General features: G+C 48.1%; 1 protein-coding gene across 2 annotated transcripts in view; it reads right to left on the bottom strand.

The window, feature by feature from the left end:
* LTBP3 (latent transforming growth factor beta binding protein 3) overlaps positions 1–22,362 on the bottom strand; it is a 161,881-nt gene that overhangs the window by 23,516 nt on the left and 116,003 nt on the right. For both annotated transcript variants that reach the window (XM_066582582.1, XM_066582581.1), the window contains 3 exons: positions 21,890–22,018; positions 18,527–18,664; positions 3,920–4,075 (listed from right to left, as the gene is read on the bottom strand). In XM_066582582.1, the coding sequence (XP_066438679.1) occupies positions 3,920–4,075; positions 18,527–18,664; positions 21,890–22,018 (423 nt within the window). The remainder of the gene's footprint in view (positions 1–3,919; positions 4,076–18,526; positions 18,665–21,889; positions 22,019–22,362) is intronic.

Here is a 22,362-nt window from a genome sequence, read left to right as displayed (position 1 = left end):
GATTTGGTATGCTTCCCTGAAGAGGTGCGTTTTTAAGGCACGTCTGAAATTTCGTGCATCGGGAATTGTCCGGATGCCTTGGGGTAGAGCGTTCCAGAGGATGGGTGCTGCTCTGGTGAAGTCCTGTAGGCGAGCATGAGAGGTTCGTATTACAGGGGTGTTTAGTCTGAGTGTGTTAGCCGATCGGAGTGAGCGGGCTGGGTGGTGTACTGACAGGAGGGAGGCGATGTATGGTGGCGCAGCGCCATGCAGAGCTTTGTGAGTGAGGTAGAGGAGTTTAAATTTAGTTCTGCAGTGGATGGGCAGCCAATGCAGCGACTGGCATAATGCAGAGGCGTCTGAATAACGACTGGATAGAAAAATGAGTCTAGCTGCTGCATTTAGTATGGATTGGAGCGGAGCGAGTCTAGTGCGGTGGAGGCCAATGAGTAGCGAGTTGCAATAGTCGAGCCGGGAGTGGATGAGCGCAACCACGAGCGTCTTTAGCGTGTCAGTGGTTAGGAATGGACGTATTTTAGCAATATTTCTGAGGTGCATGTGGCATGTTTGGGCCAGAGATTGGATATGGGGGGTAAAGGAGAGGTCAGAGTCCAGTGTGACCCCAAGGCATCGGGCATGCCGTCGGGGGGTTATGATGGTGCCAGCACTGGAATGGAGATGTTGAGGGGAGGTCGGTTAGAAGGTGGAAAGACAAGGAGGTCAGTTTTAGAGAGGTTTAGTTTGAGAAAAAGGGAGGACATAGTGTTAGAGACAGCAGACAGACAGTCGGTGATATTTTGGAGGAATGGTCCAGAGATCTCACGAGAGGAGGTGTATAGTTGGGTGTCGTCAGCATAGAGATGGTATTGGAGGCCGAATCTGTGGATTGTTTGTCCAATTGGGGCAGTATAGATAGAGAAAAGAAGGGGACCAAGGACCGAGCCCTGGGGTACCCCGACAGCGAGAGGAAGTGGAGCAGAGATAGAACCAGCAAAGGAAACACTGAAAGAGCGGTCAGAGAGGTAGGAGGAGAACCAGGAGAGAGCAGTATCCTTTAGACCAATAGAATGGAGCATAGTGAGAAGGAGATTATGGTCAACAGTGTCAAATGCAGCAGACAGGTCAAGGAGGATTAGTAGAGAGTAATCACCTCTCGACTTTGCAGTCATCCAGGGTATCCAAATGTCCAGAGATGTTTTAGAGGAACCAGAACATGACTTCCATGGCCTGAGCAAACTGTCAGGCAGCAGGTGTTGACTCGCTGTGCTACAATTTGACTTAGGGCTACTTCTGAGCATCTGGGATTTCCTGGTATTTACCCTTTAATTCACTCAATCAAGATATGGTCTTCTCTGCAAGTGTCCTCAAGCTGTCACCTCAGAAGTAGTCTCAGTATTCTAGCAGCTGACATAAAATGGCCAGGGTAACTGTGTCATGCTACCAGAGTAAAAGGCAGTGATATGGTTGTGGAACAGAGCCGAGGTCAGGACAGGCAGAATTCTTGTGTAACAATAGAGTAGGCCAAGCGTCAGGATAAGGCCAGCTGCACACGGCCGTGACGGGCTCCGCCGTGGAATATTCCGCGGCGAAGCCCGTCACTGCGCCCCCCAGAGACCCCATACTTACCAGCGGATCCGGCGTTCTGTGTCCCGCATGACGCTTCCCCACCCACCGCCGCCACGTCATATGACACGCCGGTCGCGTCACATGACACGCCCACCGTGTCATGTGATGCGCCGGCCGCGTCATATGATGCGGCGGTAGGCGGGGAAGCGTTTTCACGCTATCTTCCGCTGTGCTACAGTGGGAGATAGCGTGAATGGACGGCTTCCATTGACTGCAATGGAAGCCGTCTGCGCGTACACCCGCGGCAAATAGAGCATGCCGCGGGTCAGGACGGGAGATTTCACGGTGCGGAATTCCGCACCGTGTGCCCTGAGCTATTAGGTTCAATAGAACCTAATAGCTGCGGTCAACGCAGCGGATTTTCGCAGCGAATTACGCGGCGGAAATCCGTTCGTGGGAAGGAGGTTCAAGCAGCAGAAAGAGATAACATGGTCCAAAAACAAACTAGAGGTCAGGAGGTCGTAATAATAGTCCAGAGCTCTATTCATTATTCTGCTGGTTGTAGAGCTGAAATCTTCCAATATTTCTTGATTGTCCAAGCAAGCAAAGTTTTCTTGAGTGATTTTCAATTTTATAGGTCTTTACATCAGGCACTATGCCATAATGTGATTTAGGACTAAGGATGAGCGAGTATACTCGCTAAGGCACTAGTCGTTCGAGTAATGTGCCTTAGACGAGTATCTCCCCGCTTGTCCTTAAAGATTCGGGGGCGGAATATTCCGCGGCGGAGCCCGTCACGGCCGTGTGCAGCTGGCCTTACTGTCTCACAGCTACTGGATTCACATCTACACTGCTCAGCACTTCTCTGTAATATCCTTCACTTTTTGAAACAAATATTCCTTTATTTTGCTATAATATATATGTTAGAATACTTTTTAAAAGGTTCCTTTTTTGGCCTTAAAAGCACCAGTTTGATTAAAAGGGGTATTCCCATCTTTGCTTTTCATATCTGAGATGGGGAATCCCACAACTAGTCAGAAACAACCAAGTGCGCAGCCAATCATTGTTTCCGTAGCTTTAATTGAAGTGAATGGTAGCTATGGAAACAGTGTAGCACATTGTACTACGCTATTTCCGTGGTTCAGGTAGCACAGTGTGCTATCCTCTTACCGTAACTCTTACAGTTATGGAAATAGGGTAGCACGCTGTTCTACGCTGTTTCTGTAGCCCCTTCTTCATTTCAAGGAGAGTTATGGAAACTACATATGGCAGCAGTTTCTCCTCTCGACTATGAAAAGTCGGGAAGGGAATACCCCTTTAATTGCTCATCTCTTTATTTAACTATTAGTGGAGTTTGGATTATTTGACAGCTTGTCTACAAATACTGTACTAACAGAGTTTAACCCCTTGAGTGGCACGCCCGGAAATTTTCCGGGACGAGCTCCACTGCTCATAGCGACATAGCCCGGAAGATTTCCGGGCTATGTATCACTATGGGAGCTGCAGAGCACAATGCCACAAGCTGTGACAGTGTGCTCTGCCTGCACAGTCCCACACAGAGCAGTGCAAGGGCTTTGAAAAACCAGCAGAAGATATTGCCGATCTGCCGGCAATCTCCTGCTTTGTTTACAGGTTGCCATAGAGACCATCGGCTTGTTAGAAGCAAGCCGATGGTCTCTGTGGCAGGGAGAGCTTGGTGCTTGGCTGCGAGAGGACAGCTAGGCACCAGCTCTTACAGCAGAGATCAGAGAAAACCTCCGATCTCTGCTGTGTTAACCCTTTACATGCGGCAGTCTATGTGACTGCAGCATGTAAAGGGCTGTCGCTGCAGCATGTAAAGGGCTGTCACCATCGGACCCCCGGAATGTGATCAGGGGGTGCCTGTGGAAGTCCCCTAAAGGAACAAAAAAAAATGTAAAAAAAAAAAAAAATGTAAAAAATTATAAAAAAAATTATAAAAAACACTTGTCTCCCTTTACTTTGTAAAAAATCAAAAATACAATCCACATGGGGTATCCATGCGTCATAATGACCCAGAGAAGGAAGTTAATACATTATTTAACCCCTTAATGACATGGCCCCTTTTTTTCTTTTTTCCCCATTTCTTTTTTTCCTCCCCCCTGTTTAACAAAAATCACAACTTGTCCCGCAAAAAACAAGCCCTTATATAGCTGTGTCAATGGAAAAATGAAAAAGTTATGGCTCTTGAGACGCAACTGCAAAATTAGTTGAAATTCAATGATTAGACCATTTTTAAAAACCTGCCCTGGTGGGCACGACAGGGTGGTAGGAAACCCGCCACTCAAGGGGTTAAAAAAACTTCTAAAACCTCTATTGTGAATTGAATTTTCATTTTACTCTTCTGTATACTTACCATGCCATGGGGGACAGGAGAGACACCTAGGACCCCAACCCTGACCTTGTCGACAGCAACATTCATTCATTGATAACTGAGGGCCGTTCATTTGATGAGAACAAATTCCATCTGTACCTCGGATCATCCAACAGATGTCCAGAGCCTCAGTGCGATCTGCAATGAAAAATAAACCTGATTTAGGGTAAGTTGACACGTGGCAGAAATGCTGCAGACTTTCTACAGTGGAAAATTCTGCTATAATTTTTGCAGCATCTCCACATAAAAATCTGTGCCAAAATCTGCACCGTTGGTATGGATTTTGACCAGGAATAGGCTGCACATGCACAGCAGATTTTAGTAGCTACATCACTCCCTCTTGCCTCAGAATACATGGCACTGTAAGCACACCGCAGTACAGGCACTGCTTGTCACATAATTCAACTTTTGCATCACCTGACCAGTGGCTCGGTGCTCACTAGAGGCTGCCGAGAGGCCTGTGCCGGGAAGCGCTGACAGCATGTATTCCGAGGCGAAGGGAAGGGATTAGAGATGAGCGAATGTGTTCTTAACGAACACTTACGCACCCGGACACCGGCTTTACCGAGGACTTCAGTGTCCGCGCGTAAAGATTCGGGGGACGCCGGGGGGCGGGGAGAGGCGCGGCGGCGCGGGCGGCAGCAGCGGGGAACAGGGGGGAGCCCTCTCTCTCTCCCTCTCCCCCCCACTCCCCGCCGCACCCCCCCGCGCTGCCACGGCGACCCCCAAACTTTTTTCGCCCGAGCACGGAATTGCTCGCAAAGTTCGATGTTCGGGCGAAAAGGGGCGGAGCCGAACACGTTCGCTCATCTCTAGAAGGGATGTAGCTACTTCAACCTTCAAGTAGAATCCATAGTAAATGATACATCATGAGCTTAGGTTACTTTTCGTTCATTGTTTAAAACTTAAATAACTTAGGCCCCCTATCGCTAGCGATATTCCGACGCCGGGGAGCAGGGGAGAGAACTGACAGTTCTCTGCAGTGAGCCTATCTGACAGATAGGCTCACTGCGGAGAATCGCGGCAAATTGCAGCATGCCGCGATTTGAATCCCGTGAGCAGATATTCACTATGATTATCCGCTCGTGGACAGGGGGCAGCGCTTTTCATAACAACGCTATGGAAAGCGTGCACTATCGTCCGTGGACAGGAGCGCTTAAGCTCTAACATGACTGTATTATGGCTCCTCATGTGAAATGATATTACATGCCAAAAATAGTTAGTTTTCCAATAGCTACACAAAATCCCATGTTGGTGCTTAAAGAGATACAAAAAAACAAACAAAAAAAAAACCACATGGCTGCCTTCGTTCAATCACAGTGCCACCCTTGTTTTTGGGTTGTGTCTGGTATTGCAGCTCAGCTCTCATTCATTTCAATGAAGCTGAGCGGCAATACCACACTCAGGGCTTATTCAGACGACCGTATATCAGCCGGGTATTCACGCCGGCCGATATACGGTGTCTCTCTCTGCATGGGGAGGAGGCTGGAAGAGCCGGGAGCAGTGCTCTGAGCTCCCGCCCCCTCTCCTCCCCTCTGCACTATTTGCAATGAGAGGAGGCGGGATGAGGGCGGGGCTAAGTGGCGGGAATTAGCTCCACCCCACCTCCCCTCCCCCAAATAGTGCAGAGGGGCGGAGAGGGGGTGGAGAAGGGCCGGGAGCTGAGAGCACTGCTTCTGGCTCTTCCAGCCTCCTCCCCTTACAGAGAGGGACGCCGTATATCGGCCGGCATGAATACACGGCCGACATACGGTCGTCTGAATAAGCCCTAAGACCTATGAACAAGGGTTGCACTGCATTTGGAAGAAAGTAGCCATGTTTTTCTAACCTTGGACAGACACTTTGCCATATTGCAGGTCTGTGTGAGAGCTAAATATTAGTTTGAATAAAACCTTAGGATAAAATCACACACAGTATTCAGGACAGGTTTCTGGTGGTTTCTTTTAAGTGGTTTTGTGGTTGATAAAGTCAGTAGTTAGGTATTGACTGGTATTCAATAGAAGAACATTTTTGTTTTGCCTACTGTCCATAAATTCCGGGACATGGAGAGGAAAAACAGGAATAATTTTTCCAGTGTCCATAAAAAACTGATTCATTTGTATTTTTTAAGGGAGTCTCTCACTATCTTTTTTTAGGCCTCTCTGAGCAGCATTAGTAAGTGACAGTCGCCATGATTGCAGTGATAAGTCTGCTTTATGTTTCGGTGCAGTAGTTTGGGAGAAACTTGCATTTTATTAGTAGCAGCAAATGCATAGAAGACTACTTAAGGTAGTCCTGGATCTTCATGAGCTGCAGGCTAGCTACACCCACCCTGTCCTCCAGACAGTGACTGACTGCTGTCTGCCTATTACTGTGCATAGAGAGAGCTGCCAATCAGTAGGTATGGCTAGGCTGCAGCTCATGAATATGCAGGGTTAGTTCTGCTACTTGGTATATTAATGATACCTTCCTGAGAATTACCTATGCATTACCATGAACAGTCCTACCCATTCTGTATTCAAATAATACTACATAATTGTACTGAGATAACAAAGATAATCACAGCAACTTTATAAAGTCATAATTGAGGATGGAAGTCCCAATTAACTGTAGCTATATACCCGGTATGCATACATTATGGCCCGGAGGGTGCATTCACATGAACGTATATCGGCTCGGTTTTCACGCAGAGCCGATATACGTCGTCCTCATCTGCAGAGGGGGGAGGATGGAAGAGCCAGGAGCAGGAACTGAGCTCCCGCCCCCTCTCTTCCTCCTCTCCACCCCTCTGCACTATTTGCAATGGGGAGAGGCGGGACAGGGGCGGGGCTAATTCTCGGCACTTAGCCCCGCCCCGCCTCCTTTCATTGCAAATCATGCAGAGAGGCGGAGATGGGGTGGAGAGGAGGCAGAGAGGGGGCACGAGCTCAGTTCCTGCTCCTGGCTCTTCCATCCCCCCCCCTGCACATGAGGACGACGTATATCGGTTCGGCGTGAAAACCGAGCCGATATACGTTCGTGGGAATGCAGCCTGAAGTTGGAACATAGTATACGCATTACACAATGATTAATTCCATTCAAAAGCAGTATTCTCTTCCCTATCTAAGCCATTTTCTTTTTTCTTCTTATAGAAATTTATGTGGACACATCCAGGCAATCCCAGCAATCATTTAAAAACATGTTTAAAACAAAAAATATGGATTGCTGAAAATAGGTAAGTAGAATACAACCACTGGCTTCAATAATGATTTCTCGTTTTTTGACAAAGACTAATACCTGTGCTTATCTGGCATAGATATTTAATGGTGAACCATGTTAAAAGTAACACCGCCATCAACAGTGACGTTACTTTTAACGCAGGGGAAGTACTGCATGCAACGTTATTATGCAATGTGCAAATCACATAACATAATTGTATGCTAAGGCAATTGTAGTGCTGGTTTAACTTAGCAATAGCAATGCTAAATGATTGGGCTGAACCAACTCATCCACATCCCTGTTGCTCTGCATTCTTGCTGCAGCAGTGATGGCATCCCAAAACAGGAAGATGTGACTGCTGCAGCTAATCACCAGCTGAAGTTAGCATGTGATTGGCTGCAGCAGCCACATATCTCAGGTATTGGTGATGTTCTTGCTACAGTAGGGGATCGGGCACTGGTGGAACAGGAGCGGCAGAGGATTTGATGGGGCAAGTATGATTTGTTTTCTGTTTTTCCAGCCTCTTGAGCAACTTTCATAATTTCAGTTTGACTGGAAAATCCCTTTAAGGGCTCCCACACACTTGCGATTGCGTTTTTTGTTAACGCGATTGTCAATGGGACTTTCTAATGTTAAAAACGCAACGCAATGCAATGCACCAAAAACGCAGTTGCGTGCGTTGTGTTGCGTTTTTTTTACAATAGAAAGTCCCATTGACAATTGCGTTAACAAAAAACGCAATCGCAAGTGTGTGGGATTTCTCTTGTCTATTTCACTCTCTCATTTGAAAGTCTGTCAGGAGGGAGTAGTGCTTGCCAAATGAATCTTTGATCCATAGAGGGGTGCAGAGTGAAAGGTGGCTGGTATAGTTAGACAATAACTTTTATAGTATAATCCTTAATGTTATCAGATGCAGTACAACAAAACAATAAGTATTTTGCCAGTTTGTGCTGTTGAATTATTACATAGTGGTAAAAATTAAGACATAAATGATATTACAACTAGAGATGAGCGAGCACCAAAATGCTCGGGTGCTCGTTACTCGGGACGAACTTTTCGCGATGCTCGAGGGTTCGTTTCGAGTAACGAACCCCATTGAAGTCAATGGGCGACCCGAGCATTTTTGTATTTCGCCGATGCTCGCTAAGGTTTCCTTGTGTGAAAATCTGGGCAATTCAAGAAAGTGATGGGAACGACACAGCAACGGATAGGGCAGGCGAGGGGCTACATGTTGGGCTGCATCTCAATTTCCCAGGTCCCACTATTAAGCCACAATAGCGGCAAGAGTGGGGCCCCCCCCTCCCAAAAACTTTTACTTCTGAAAAGCCCTCATTAGCATGGCATACCTTAGCTAAGCACCACACTACCTCCAACAAAGCACAATCACTGCCTGCATGACACTCCACTGCCACTTCTCCTGGCTTACATGCTGCCCAACCGCCCCCCCACCCCCCACAGTGCACACCAAAGTGTCCCTGCGCAGCCTTCAGCTGCCCTAATGCCACACCACCCTCATGTCTATTTAGAAGTGCGTCTGCCATGAGGAGGAACCGCAGGCACACACTGCAGAGGTTGGCACGGCTAGGCAGCGACCCTCTTTAAAAGGGGTGGGGCGATAGCCCACAATGCTGTACAGAAGCAATGAGAAATAGAATCCTGTGCCACCGCCATCAGGAGCTGCACACGTGGGCATAGCAATGGGGAACCTATGTGCCACACACTATTCATTCTGTCAAGGTGTCTCTGCATGCCCCAGTCAGACCGGGCTTTTTAATTCATAGACACAGGCAGGTACAACTCCCTATTGTGAAGTCCCTGTCGACCGACAGCATGGGTGGCTCTCTGGAACCCACCGGCAGTACATAAAAATATCCCATTGCATTGCCCAACACAGCTGAGGTAGTAATGTCGTGCTTAATGCAGGTGGGCTTCGGCCCACACTGCATGCCCCAGTCAGACTGGGGTTCTTTACAAGTGGACACATGTAGGTTAAACTCCGTGTGCACCTACAGCATGGGTGGCTCCCTGGAACCCACCGGCGATACACAAAAATATCCCATTGCATTGCCCAACACAGCTGAGGTAGTAATGTCGTGCTTAATGCAGGTGGGCTTCGGCTCACACTGCATGCCCCAGTCAGACTGGGGTTCTTTACAAGTGGAAACAGATGCATTTATAATTCCCTGTGGACCCACAGCATGGGTGGGTGCCAGGAAGCCACCGGCGGTACATAGAAATATCCCATTGCATTGCCCAACACAGCTGAGGTAGTAATGTTGTGCTTAATGCAGGTGGGCTTCGGCCCACACTGCATGCCCCAGTCTGACTGGGGTTCTTTACAAGTGGAAACAGATGCATTTATAATTCCCTGTGTACCCACAGCATGGGTGGGTGCCAGGAAGCCACCGGCGGTACATAGAAATATCCCATTGCATTGCCCAACACAGCTGAGGTAGTAATGTCGTGCTTAATGCAGGTGGGCTTCGGCCCACACTGCATGCCCCAGTCAGACTGGGGTTCTTTACAAGTGGACACATGTAGGTTAAACTCCGTGTGCACCTACAGCATGGGTGGCTCCCTGGAACCCACCGGCGATACACAAAAATATCCCATTGCATTGCCCAACACAGCTGAGGTAGTAATGTCGTGCTTAATGCAGGTGGGCTCCGGCCAACTTTGCATGCCCCAGTCAGACTGGTAATATGTACCTTAACAGTAACCGCGTTGGTGGTAATGTGGTGGTGACTGCGGACCTAGTAGCGCGGTTTTATTTTGTTGGTTTTCGGAATGTGGCCAGGATTAAGTGGGCCGTGGCGGGGGATGTTTTGGAGGCACTACGTGTCCTCTCCACGTGTCCGTGGTTATATGCACCTTAACAGTAACAGCGTTGGTGAGAAATGGCCTCGCCGCCATCATGTCTTTGGGAAGCCTCTGTTTCCACACCCCAGAGACATACCATTAGCAGCGGTATAGGCAGAGCCCAGAATTAGTAACATTTCAGCCGTAGCATTAGCAACAGGCCCCACTAACATATCACTAGCAGCATTATAGGGGGAGCACAGTCTTAGTTCCATTTCAGTAATAGTAGCAGCCTACACAGGCCCCAGTAACAATTCCGAAGCAGCAGTATAGTGGGAGCGCAGTCTTCGTTCCATTTCAGTAATAGTAGCAGCCTACACAGGCCCCAGGAACAATTCCGAAGCAGCAGTATAGGAGGAGCATAGTCTTAGTTCCATTTAAGTCATTGTAGCAGCCTACACAGGCCCCAGGAACAATTCCGAAGCAGCAGTATAGGAGGAGCATAGTCTTAGTTCCATTTAAGTCATTGTAGCAGCCTACACAGGCCCCAGGAACAATTCCAAAGCAGCAGTATAGTGGGAGCGCAGTCTTAGTTCCATTTCAGTAGCTGCAGTATAGCAAAGGCCCAAGTTACATTTATGTAGCTAAAGTGTAGGCCAACCCCACACACACTTCTGTACCATGAGTGCAGGCGAAGAACATAGAAATTGCTATGATTACACTGTAGGTGAGGGCCCCAAAACATTGGTGTACCAACAGTACTAATGTACCTCAGTAAAAATTGGCCATGCCCAACCAAGATGGCAGGTGAAACCCATTAATCGCTTTGGTTAATGTGGCTTAAGTGGTAACTAGGCCTGGAGGCAGCCCAGTTTAACTAAAAATTGGTTCAAGTTAAAGTTTCAACGCTTTTAAGAGCATTGAAACATATAAAAATTGTTTAGAAAAATTAGATGAGTGAGCCTCGTGGCCCTAAGAAAAATTGCCCGTTCAGCGTGATTACGTGAGGTTTCAGGAGGAGGAGGAGGAGGAATATTAGACACAGATTGATGAAGCAGAAATGTCCCCGTTTTGGATGGTGAGAGAGAACGTAGCTTCCATCCGCGGGTGCAGCCTACGTATTGCTTACGTATCGCTGCTGTCCGCTGGTGGAGAAGAGAAGTCTGGGGAAATCCAGGCTTTGTTCATCTTGATGAGTGTTAGCCTGTCGGCACTGTCGGTTGACAGGCGGGTACGCTTATCTGTGATGATTCCCCCAGCCGCACTAAACACCCTTTCCGACAAGACGCTAGCCGCAGGACAAGCAAGCACCTCCAGGGCATACAGCGCTAGTTCAGGCCACGTGTCCAGCTTCGACACCCAGTAGTTGTAGGTGGCAGAGGCGTCACGGAGGACGGTCGTGCGATCGGCTACGTACTCCCTCACCATCCTTTTACAGTGCTCCCGCCGACTCAGCCTTGACTGGGGAGCGGTGACACAGTCTTGCTGGGGAGCCATAAAGCTGTCCAGGCCCTTAAAGACTGTTGCACTGCCTGGGCTGTACATGCTGCTCGATCTACGCACCTCCCCTGCTACCTGGCCCTCGGAACTGCGCCTTCTGCCACTAGCGCTGTCGGATGGGAATTTTACCATCAGCTTGTCCGCCAGGGTCCTGTGGTATAGCAACACTCTCGAACCCCTTTCCTCTTCGGGAATGAGAGTGGGAAGGTTCTCCTTATAGCGTGGGTCGAGGAGTGTGTACACCCAGTAATCCGTAGTGGCCAGAATGCGTGTAACGCGAGGGTCACGAGAAAGGCATCCTAACATGAAGTCAGCCATGTGTGCCAGGGTACCTGTACGCAACACATGGCTGTCCGCACTAGGAAGATCACTTTCAGGATCCTCCTCCTCCTCCTCCTCCTCCTCAGGCCATACACGCTGAAATGATGACAGGCAAGCAGCATGGGTACCGTCAGCAGTGGGCCAAGCTGTCTCTTCCCCATCCTCCTCATGCTCCTCCTCCTCCTCCTGAACGCGCTGAGATATAGACAGGAGGGTGCTCTGACTATCCAGCGACATACTGTCTTCCCCCGGCTCTGTTTCCGAGCGCAAAGCGGCTGCCTTTATGGTTTGTAGGGAACTTCTCAAGATGCATAGCAGAGGAATGGTGACGCTAATGATTGCAGCATCGCCGCTCACCACCTGGGTAGACTGCTCAAAGTTTCGAAGGACCTGGCAGATGGCTGCCAACCAGGCCCACTCTTCTGAAAAGAATTGAGGAGGCTGACTCCCACTGCGCCGCCCATGTTGGAGTTGGTATTCCACTATAGCTCTACGCTGCTCATAGAGCCTAGCCAACATGTGGAGCGTAGAGTTCCACCGTGTGGGCACGTCGCACAGCAGTCGGTGCACTGGCAGATTAAACCGATGTTGCAGGGTGCGCAGGGTGGCAGCGTCCGTGTGGGACTTGCGGAAATGTGCGCAGAGCCGGCGCACCTTTCCGAGCATGTCTAACAAGCGTGGGTAGCTTTTCAGAAAGCGCTGAACCACCAAATTAAAGACGTGGGCCAGGCATGGCACGTGCGTGAGGCTGCCGAGCTGCAGAGCCGCCACCAGCTTACGGCCGTTGTCACACACGACCATGCCCGGTTGGAGGCTCAGCGGCGCAAGCCAACGGTCGGTCTGCTCTGTGAGACCCTGCAGCAGTTCGTGGGCCGTGTGCCTCCTATCTCCTAAGCTGAGTAGTTTCAGCACGGCCTGCTGACGCTTGCCCACCGCTGTGCTGCCACGCCGCGCGACACCGACGGCTGGCGACGTCCTGCTGCTGCTGACACATCTAGATTGCGAGACAGAGGTTGAGGAGGAGGAGGAGGAGGAGGGTGCTTTAGTGGAAGAAGCATACACCGCCGAACATACCACCACCGAGCTGGGGCCCGCAATTCTGGGGGTGGGTAGGACGTGAGCGGTCCCAGGCTCTGACTCTGTCCCAGCCTCCACTAAATTCACCCAATGTGCCGTCAGGGAGATGTAGTCGCCCTGCCCGCCTGTGCTTGTCCACGTGTCCGTAGTTAAGTGGACCTTGCCACTAACCGCATTGGTGAGGGCGCGTACAATGTTGCGGGAGACGTGGTCGTGCAGGGCTGGAACGGAACATCGGGAAAAGTAGTGGCGACTGGGAACTGAGTAGCGCGGGGCTGCCGCCGCCATCATAGCTTTGAAAGCCTCCGTTTCCACAACCCTATACGGCAGCATCTTAAGGCTGATAAATTTGGCTATGTGGACGGTTAACGATTGAGCGTGTGGGTGCGTTGCGGCGTACTTGCGCTCCAACACTTGCGCTAGCGACGGCTGGACTGTGCGGTGTGAGACATTGGTGGATGGGGCCGAGGACAGCCGAGGTGAGGGTGTGGGTGCAGGCCATGAGACGGTAGTGCCTGTGTCCTGAGAGGGGGGTTGGATCTCAGTGGCAGGTTGGGGCACAGGGGGAGAGGCAGCGGTGCAAACCGGAGGCGGTGAACGGCCTTCGTCCCACCTTGTGGGGTGCTTGGCCATCATATGTCTGCGCATGCTGGTGGTGGTGAGCCTGTTGGTGGTGGCTCCCCGGCTGATCTTGGCGCGACAAAGGTTGCACACCACTGTTCGTCGGTCGTCAGGCGTCTCGGTGAAAAACTGCCAGACCTTAGAGCACCTCGGCCTCTGCAGGGTGGCATGGCGCGAGGGTGCGCTTTGGGAAACAGTTGGTGGATTATTCGGTCTGGCCCTGCCTCTACCCCTGGCCACCGCACTGCCTCTTGCAACCTGCCCTGCTGCTGCCCGTGCCTCCCCCTCTGAAGACCTGTCCTGTGTAGGCGTTGCACACCAGGTGGGGTCAGTCACCTCATCGTCCTGCTGCTCTTCCTCCGAATCCTCTGTGCGCTCCTCCCTCGGACTTACTGCCCTTACTACTACCTCACTGCAAGACAACTGTGTCTCATCGTCATCGTCCTCCTCACCCACAGAAAGTTCTTGAGACAGTTGGCGGAAGTCCCCAGCCTCATCCCCCGGACCCCGGGAACTTTCCAATGGTTGTGCATCAGTGACGATAAACTCCTCTGGTGGGAGAGGAACCACTGCTGCCCAATCTGAGCAGGGGCCCGAGAACAGTTCCTGGGAGTCTTCCCGCTCCTGAGCATGTGTCATTGTAGTGGAGTGAGGAGGCTGGGAGGAAGGAGGAGCAGCAGACAGAGGATTCGGATTTGCAGCAGTGGACGGCGCAGAACTGTGGCTGGACGATAGGTTGCTCGAAGCATTTTCTGCCATCCTAGACAGGACCTGCTCACACTGCTCATTTTCTAATAAAGGTCTCCCGCGTGGACCCATTAATTGGGCGATGAATGTGGGGACGCCAGAAACGTGCCTCTCTCCTAATCGCGCAGCAGTCGGCTGCGACACACCTGGATCAGGAGTTCGGCCTGTGCCCACACCCTCACTTGGCCCTCCGCGTCCTCTGCCGCGTCCACGTCCTCTAGGCCTACCCCTACCCCTCAGCATGCTGTATTACCAGTGATTTGATTTCACAGGCAGGAAAGAAATTGGCGCAAGCCTGCAGGCCAAATATAATTTTTTAACTTTCTTTAAAAAGGAAAGGCCCACTGCCTCTAGTGAATGAATAATAAGTTTAATAACTGTGTTGCGGCCCTGCAAAAGTGTCACAGAACTTTACTGTTGCAGAATGCAGAGTTATTAACTGTGGCAGAGCAGGTATTTCCCAGGCAGGAAAGAAATTGGCGCAAGGCTGCACTCAACCGTAGCTGGTTGCGTCTGATTTTTTTACGTTCTCCACGCAGCACACACGTACCCAGAGCCCTTAGGACTGACAGAGGCCGGGCAAATATACTTTTTTCCCTTTTGTTTAAAAGGAAAGGCCCACTGTGCCTATTCAATGACTAATAAAACTGTGTTGCGGCCCTGCAAAAGTGTCACAGAACTTTACTGTTGCAGAATGCAGAGTTATTAACTGTGGCAGAGCAGGTATTTCCCAGGCAGGAAAGAAATTGGCGCAAGGCTGCACTCAACCGTAGCTGGTTGCGTCTGATTTTTTTACGTTCTCCACGCAGCACACACGTACCCAGAGCCCTTAGGACTGACAGAGGCAGGGCAAATATACTTTTTTCCCTTTTGTTTAAAAGGATAGGCCCACTGCGTCTATTCACTGAATAATAAGTTTAATAACTGTGTTGCGGCCCTGCAAAAGTGTCACAGAACTTTACTGTTGCAGAGTTATTAACTGTGGCAGAGCAGGTATTTCCCAGGCAGGAAAGAAATTGGCGCAAGGCTGCACTCAACCGTAGCTGGTTGCGTCTGATTTTTTTTACGTTCTCCACGCAGCACACACGTACCCAGAGCCCTTAGGACTGACAGAGGCAGGGCAAATATACTTTTTTCCCTTTTGTTTAAAAGGATAGGCCCACTGCGTCTATTCACTGAATAATAAGTTTAATAACTGTGTTGCGGCCCTGCAAAAGTGTCACAGAACTTTACTGTTGCAGAGTTATTAACTGTGGCAGAGCAGGTATTTCCCAGGCAGGAAAGAAATTGGCGCAAGGCTGCACTCAACCGTAGCTGGTTGCGTCTGATTTTTTTACGTTCTCCACGCAGCACACACGTACCCAGAGCCCTTAGGACTGACAGAGGCAGGGCAAATATACTTTTTTCCCTTTTGTTTAAAAGGATAGGCCCACTGCGTCTATTCACTGAATAATAAGTTTAATAACTGTGTTGCGGCCCTGCAAAAGTGTCACAGAACTTTACTGTTGCAGAGTTACTAACTGTGTCAGAGCAGGTATTTCCCAGGCAGGAAAGAAATTGGCGCAAGGCTGCACTCAACCGTAGCTGGTTGCGTCTGATTTTTTTTACGTTCTCCACGCAGCACACACGTACCCAGAGCCCTTAGGACTGACAGAGGCAGGGCAAATATACTTTTTTCCCTTTTGTTTAAAAGGAAAGGCCCACTGTGCCTATTCAATGACTAATAACTGTGTTGTGGCCCTGCCTACACAATTCTGTGCCTGTAGTATCAATGCAGGGTGCAATGCTCTGCACCGCCGATTTTGAGAAAAAAAAAAAAAGCAACACAGCTAACAGCAGCCAGCACAGTACTCCACACAGTTAAATGTGGCCCTGGAAAGGACCGTTGAGGTTCTTGAAGGCTACACTCACTCCTAACACTCTCCCTGCCTAAGCACCACTTCTGTCCCTAATGCCGGGTGCAATGCTCTGCACTGCCGATTTTGAGAAAAAAAAAGAATTTCTCCACTGCTAACAGCAGCCTGCACACACGTAGATGTGGCCCTAAGAAGGACCGTTGGGGTTCTTGAAGCCTACACTCACTACAAACACTCTCCCTACAGCAACTCCAATAGAACAGCACTTTCCCTCAGCTAACTCACACGGCATCTGAGGCGAGCCGCGGGAGGGGCCGACTTTTATACTCGGGTGACATCTGATCGCCCCAGCCACTCACAGCAGGGGGGTGGTATAGGGCTTGAACGTCACAGGGGGAAGCTGTAATGCCTTCCCTGTCTTTCAATTGGCCAGAAAAGCGCGCTAACGTCTCAGAGATGAAACTGAAAGTAACCCGAACACCGCGTGGTGCTCGTTACGAGTAACGAGCATCCCGAACACGCTAATATTCGCCCGAGCATTAAGCTCGGACGAGTACGTTCGCTCATCTCTAATTACAACCGCAGCCAACAAAGAAAACTTGGCTGTGTTCTAGAAGATGCAGTTACCCTTTTCTGGAGTGTTCTTCTATGTCCCTCTCTCAGGCCTCTCTTGCTTGGCTGAATCTATCTCTAGTTTTGGCATAAAGATGTGCCAATACTACCCCACAGAATCTGCATGTTAGCACATTTTTTACCATGATTAACACTATTTATCATTCATGCAACTTGGGCTCTTTCAGACAGATGTGTGCAAAACACAGAGAACATGCTCTATCTTTATGCATATTAGCACAGCAAAAGGTCCCCATAGAAGTCTATGGGAGTTGCACAAATGTTTGCGCTATATGCATTGGGATGCGCAAAACACGGCGCAAACCCGCTGGGAAAAACACACACTGGGACCTCATAAGGTTTTATAGCAGTTTAAATCCAGGCGGACGTATGTCCCCCGCCAATGTGAACATGCCATGCCTGAGCAAATGGGTACAGGAAAGTATGCAGGCATGTGTGCAAACAAGCTTCGTTCACTGCGCAAATACGTGGTACCGAGGCAAGCATATTTGTACTTACGCTCGTCTGAAGGAGCCCTAAGAATAACAGAGAAAGAGAAGGACATGTATATGCTGGCTACAATTAAGCTAACTGGAAACGGTCAATGCCTAGCAGCATCTGCAAAAATAAAGTTGTAGGGTGCATGACTGTCTCATCATATAGAGTGATGGCATATCAGAGGTGGGGTTCTGACCTCTGGAACACCCACTGATCCTGAGAATGAAGGGCCCACAGTGCTACTTCTTTATAAAATGGGAATACCTATTTAAATGCTGATGCATTTTTGGGCACAGACAGCAAAAGGTATACAGCCAATCTAAATAGCCAGACTGTTTTGGTTCTAAATGACTAGCCACTTTTAATAAATTTTGAGCCTTAGTTTAGCAGCGTTAACTTATTTATTTATTGGGCTGGGAAATGTATCATTCCATAGGTTTTAAATTTGCAAATTTATACTACAATGTAACTTTACAATGGGTTCCCTATTTTGTGTTGGTCATTTTCATATGTTATATGTGCATGCTTGAATGATGAGATGGTTCCAGAGAGTATTTGGATTTTGCACCCGGGCCACTGAGCTTTTAGTTACGCCCCTGAATGAACATATCCGATTCCTGCAGAATTCAGTGCAGCACACAACTGCAGCAGCCTGGTGAACAGTTGATTAGCAGGGGGCCTGGGCAACTGACCCCCACCGATCTGCCATTGATGACTTGTCTTGAGCATAAGCCATGATTAGTTTACAACTAGTCAACTGCTTTGAAAGTGTGCGAGAGGGCAAGAGAGAGGGCACCTCTTAAAAGGTAAGAAACATGAGCCCCCTTACCCGCACAGATTACCAGAGACCCTTGAAGGGAAGTCACCACATCCAATCATTTTGTGGTCTGTGAGTTAAGGTATATTGTTAAGCAATATAGAAGTACTGTGCCTTCCTAAAGTTGTTCCATTCATCAAGAACTGACGTCTTGTGACATGCCTACTCTCTGGCCTGTAGTATTCTGCTCTGTTATATATTTAATGCTTTTTATGGCTATTTGTGTAGTATACCATTATAAAAGCTTGTCATTTGAAAAAAGTTTAATAAAAATTTATTGCGAGTCAGGAGCCTGGCTTCCCTGTCCCCTAATGATTACCAGCGTTTCTTCAGACATAGTCTGTCAATTGCTAGTGTGCCAGAATGCCATATTATTTGTCAGAATTTTTCAATGGGAAACATTTTGGGTGAATTTACACACAGACGTTTGAGACAGATTTTGCATCAAAGCTAGAAACTGGATTCAAAAGGAGTGGAAAGAGTGATTTGCACCTATAAAACAATGTTATAATAAGTGAAAGTATGATAAAGACAGAATTTAAGAAATGTTCAGTATATTCTTACCTAGTTCAGGATTGGGCATGCAGCGCTTGTGCTCAGCATGGTATTGCATGTGAAGAGGGCAGCGACAGTAGAAGGAGCCTCGAGTGTTAATGCACTGACCACTTATGCAGTTTGATTCATCCACACACTCATCTACATCTGTGGGCAATATATTTATGATTTTATGCATACGTTTGCAGTTTGCAATTATATCCATTTCAAAAATTCTTACAGGCTCAAAAAAAATTAACACAATATTAGAATTCTGAATTTATCAGTATAAGCGCAAGTTCACATGTGGTGGTAATGCTGCGAAATTTCCACAGCGGAAAATTCTGCAGAAAACTCCACAGCACGGCCAGTTTCTCCCCATCATTCTGCACTTAATATCTCATAGTAACAAAGTGAAAACAGAATGTTAGAAATCTTTGTAAATTTTTAAAAAGTGAAAAGCTAATATTTTGCATTGACATAAGCATTGAGACTAGAGATGAGCGAGCATACTCGCTAAGGCAAACTACTCGAGCGAGTAGTGCCTTATGTGACTACCTGCCCGCTCGTCTCTAAAGATTCGAGTGCCGGCGGGGGAGAGCGGTGAGTTGCGGGCGTGAGCAGGGAGGAGCACGGGGGGGGGGGGGAGTGGGAGAGATTTCCCCTCCGTTCCTCCCCGCTCTCCTCCGCCACTCCCCGCCCCCTGCCGGCACCCAAATCTTTAGAGACGAGCGGGTAGGTACTCGCATAAGGCACTACTCACTCGAGTAGTTTGCCTTAGCGAGTATGCTCGCTCATCTCTAATTGAGACCCTTTGGTATAACACTTGAAATTTAGCTCTTCTGGTCTATCATTTCTCATCTCTGAGACGTTTCTACGCATTGATTGGAGTCCATCTGTGGTAAATTCAGTTGTACGGACAAAAAAGACACACCCTTATCTACGTAAGGTCTCATTACTCACAGAGCCAAACCAAGCCATGAGGAAGAGAGAAATGTCTGTAAAGCTAAGAGACAGGATTGTGTGGAGGCACACATGTGGAGAAGGCTGCAAAAAATTTCTGTTGCACTGAAAGTTCCTAAGAGCACAGCAGCCTCCATAATTCTTTTTAATGGAAGAATTTTGGAACAACTTGGATTCTTCCAAGATCAGGCTGACCCACCAAACTAAGTAGCTGGAGTAGAAGGGCCTTGGTAAGAGAGGTGACCAAGAAACCAATGGTCACTCTGGCTGAGTTCCAAAGATTTTGTATGAAAATGGGAAAAACCTACAGAAGGTCAACCATCACCGCAGCCATCACCAATCTGGACTTAATGGCAAAGGCAAGAAAGAAGCCTCTCCTCTGTAAAAGACACATGAAGTTTGCCAAAAAGCACCTAAAGGACACTCAGACTGTGAAAAACAAGATTTTCTGGTCTGATGAAACCAAGATTTAACTTTTTGGTCTCTATTAGAGATGAGCGAGCGTACTCGGAAAAGCACTACTCGCTCGAGTAATTTGCTTTATCCGAGTATCGCTGTGCTCGGGTCTGAAGATTCGGGTGCCGGCACGGAGCGGGGAGCTGCAGGGGAGAGCGGGGAGGAACGGAGGTAAGATCTTTCTCTCCCTCTCTCCCGCCCGCTCTCCCCTGCTCCCCGCTGCGACTCACCTGTCAGCCGCAGCGGCACCCGAATCTTCAGACCCGAGCACAGCGATACTCGGATAAAGCACATTACTCGAGCGAGTAGTGCTTTTCCGAGTACGCTCGCTCATCTCTAGTCTCTATTCTAAGTGTTATGTCTGGAGGAAACCAGGCGCTGCTGATTACCTGCCCAATTCAATCCCTACAGTGAAGCATGATGTTGGCAGCATAATGTTGTGGGGGTGTTTTTAGCAGCTGGAACAGGGAGACTGGTCAGGGTTGATGGAACGCTGAATGGAGCAGATTACAGAGATATTCTTAATAAAAACCTGATCCAGCGCACAAGGGACCTCAGACAGGGAAATAGGTTCATATTCCAACAAGACAATGACTCTAAGCACACAGCAAAGACAACACAAGATTGGCTCAGGGACAACTCTGAATGTCGTTGAGTGACTCAGCCAGAGACCTGACTTGAACCCAATCAAAGATCTCTGCAGAAAAATGAAAATGGCTGTCCACAGATAGTCCCCATCCAACTTCACAAAGCTTAAAAGGATCTGCAGAGAAGGATTGAAGAAAATCCCCAAATCCAGGTGTGCAAACCTTGGGACATCTTACCCAAGAAGCCTGAAGGCTGTAATCACTGCCAAAGCTGCTTCAACTAAGTACTGAGTACAGGGTGTGAATACTTATGTCAGTGCTAAACGTTAGTTTTTAATCAGAAATCTTTTCAATTTTTTTCTAACATTCTGTTTTCACTTTGTCGTTATGAGGTATTAAGTACTGAATGATGGGGAAAAACCTGAATTAGTTTTTAGGCTGGGTTCACACAGGGTGTAATTGCCGCGGAATTTCCGTGCAGACTTTCCGCATGGAAATACCGCCTGTGACTTTTTATCCCGGGATTAGCCAGCAAAGTGAACGAGATTTACAAAAATCTTGTCCACACGCTGTGGCCGATCCGTTGTGGCCAAGCTGTGCTGAAATTGACACGCCACACGGAATTCAAAGACGTGGCATGTCAATTCTTTCCCCTTTTCCGCGGCGGCCTCTCTCCTCTATATAGGAAGAGATGGCCACAGTGGAATGCATTTCTCCCACGGTATTTCCGTGGGATTACAGTCCTGTTTGAACCCAGTCTTAATTTGCATAGGGCCACAACATAACAAATGTAAAAAAAAGTGAAAGGGTCTGAAGACTTTCTGGACCCATGGTAAGTTATGGCTCTTGAAGACTAAAAATGGTTGCAGCAGGAAGGTTTAAACCTCTGTTTAGACTTGTCAGTGGGGGCCATCATAGCTGTCATAGATAATATAAAATGAAGAGAAGCAATGACTGCAATGTGAACAAAGCTTTACTTGGCTTGTTAGATTCTTTGAACTTCTCTTCAACTAGTCCCATAGCTATTTCTTACCCATGCATTGTAGTAATCGGGTATCATAATAGTACCCGTGTTTGCAGTAACATTCATAGCTGGGTTGTTTGAACCCAGTCTTAATTTGCATAGGGCCACAACATAACAAATGTAAAAAAAAGTGAAAGGGTCTGAAGACTTTCTGGACCCATGGTAAGTTATGGCTCTTGAAGACTAAAAATGGTTGCAGCAGGAAGGTTTAAACCTCTGTTTAGACTTGTCAGTGGGGGCCATCATAGCTGTCATAGATAATATAAAATGAAGAGAAGCAATGACTGCAATATGAACAAAGCTTTACTTGGCTTGTTAGATTCTTTGAACTTCTCTTCAACTAGTCCCATAGCTATTTCTTACCCATGCATTGTAGTAATCGGGTATCATAATAGTACCCGTGTTTGCAGTAACATTCATAGCTGGGTTGTGTATTCACGCATTTTCCTTCCTTGCAAATTTCTTGCCCAAAAAGCTCACATTCATCAATGTCTGTGGAAAATAAATTAAAATCATAATTAAAAACTGCACAAACTTCAAACAATGATCCTGCATAGTTATATTCAGCTATAAATCTGACCAGAAGCAAAAAATAGCAGACAGCTACAGATTTAGCAAACATTAACTTGACATTTAGTGCATTATGATAACTCAACTACAATGTATTAGAATGATGGAAATCAAGTAATCACAATACACCAATTTTGTTAGCAATTGCTACATCTGTATATTCTCCAATAGCCAATCCTTCTCCACTATATCTGCAGTCTGGTTACAGTCAGAAAGCCATAAACATTAGATTTCCTAGTGGCTCCATAAAACAGCTGATAGGCAGG

Source organism: Eleutherodactylus coqui, chromosome 11 (genome assembly GCF_035609145.1).
Source record: "Eleutherodactylus coqui strain aEleCoq1 chromosome 11, aEleCoq1.hap1, whole genome shotgun sequence".
In the NCBI taxonomy this organism is placed as follows: domain Eukaryota; kingdom Metazoa; phylum Chordata; class Amphibia; order Anura; family Eleutherodactylidae; genus Eleutherodactylus; species Eleutherodactylus coqui.
This window is presented reverse-complemented; position numbering and strand designations above follow the sequence as displayed.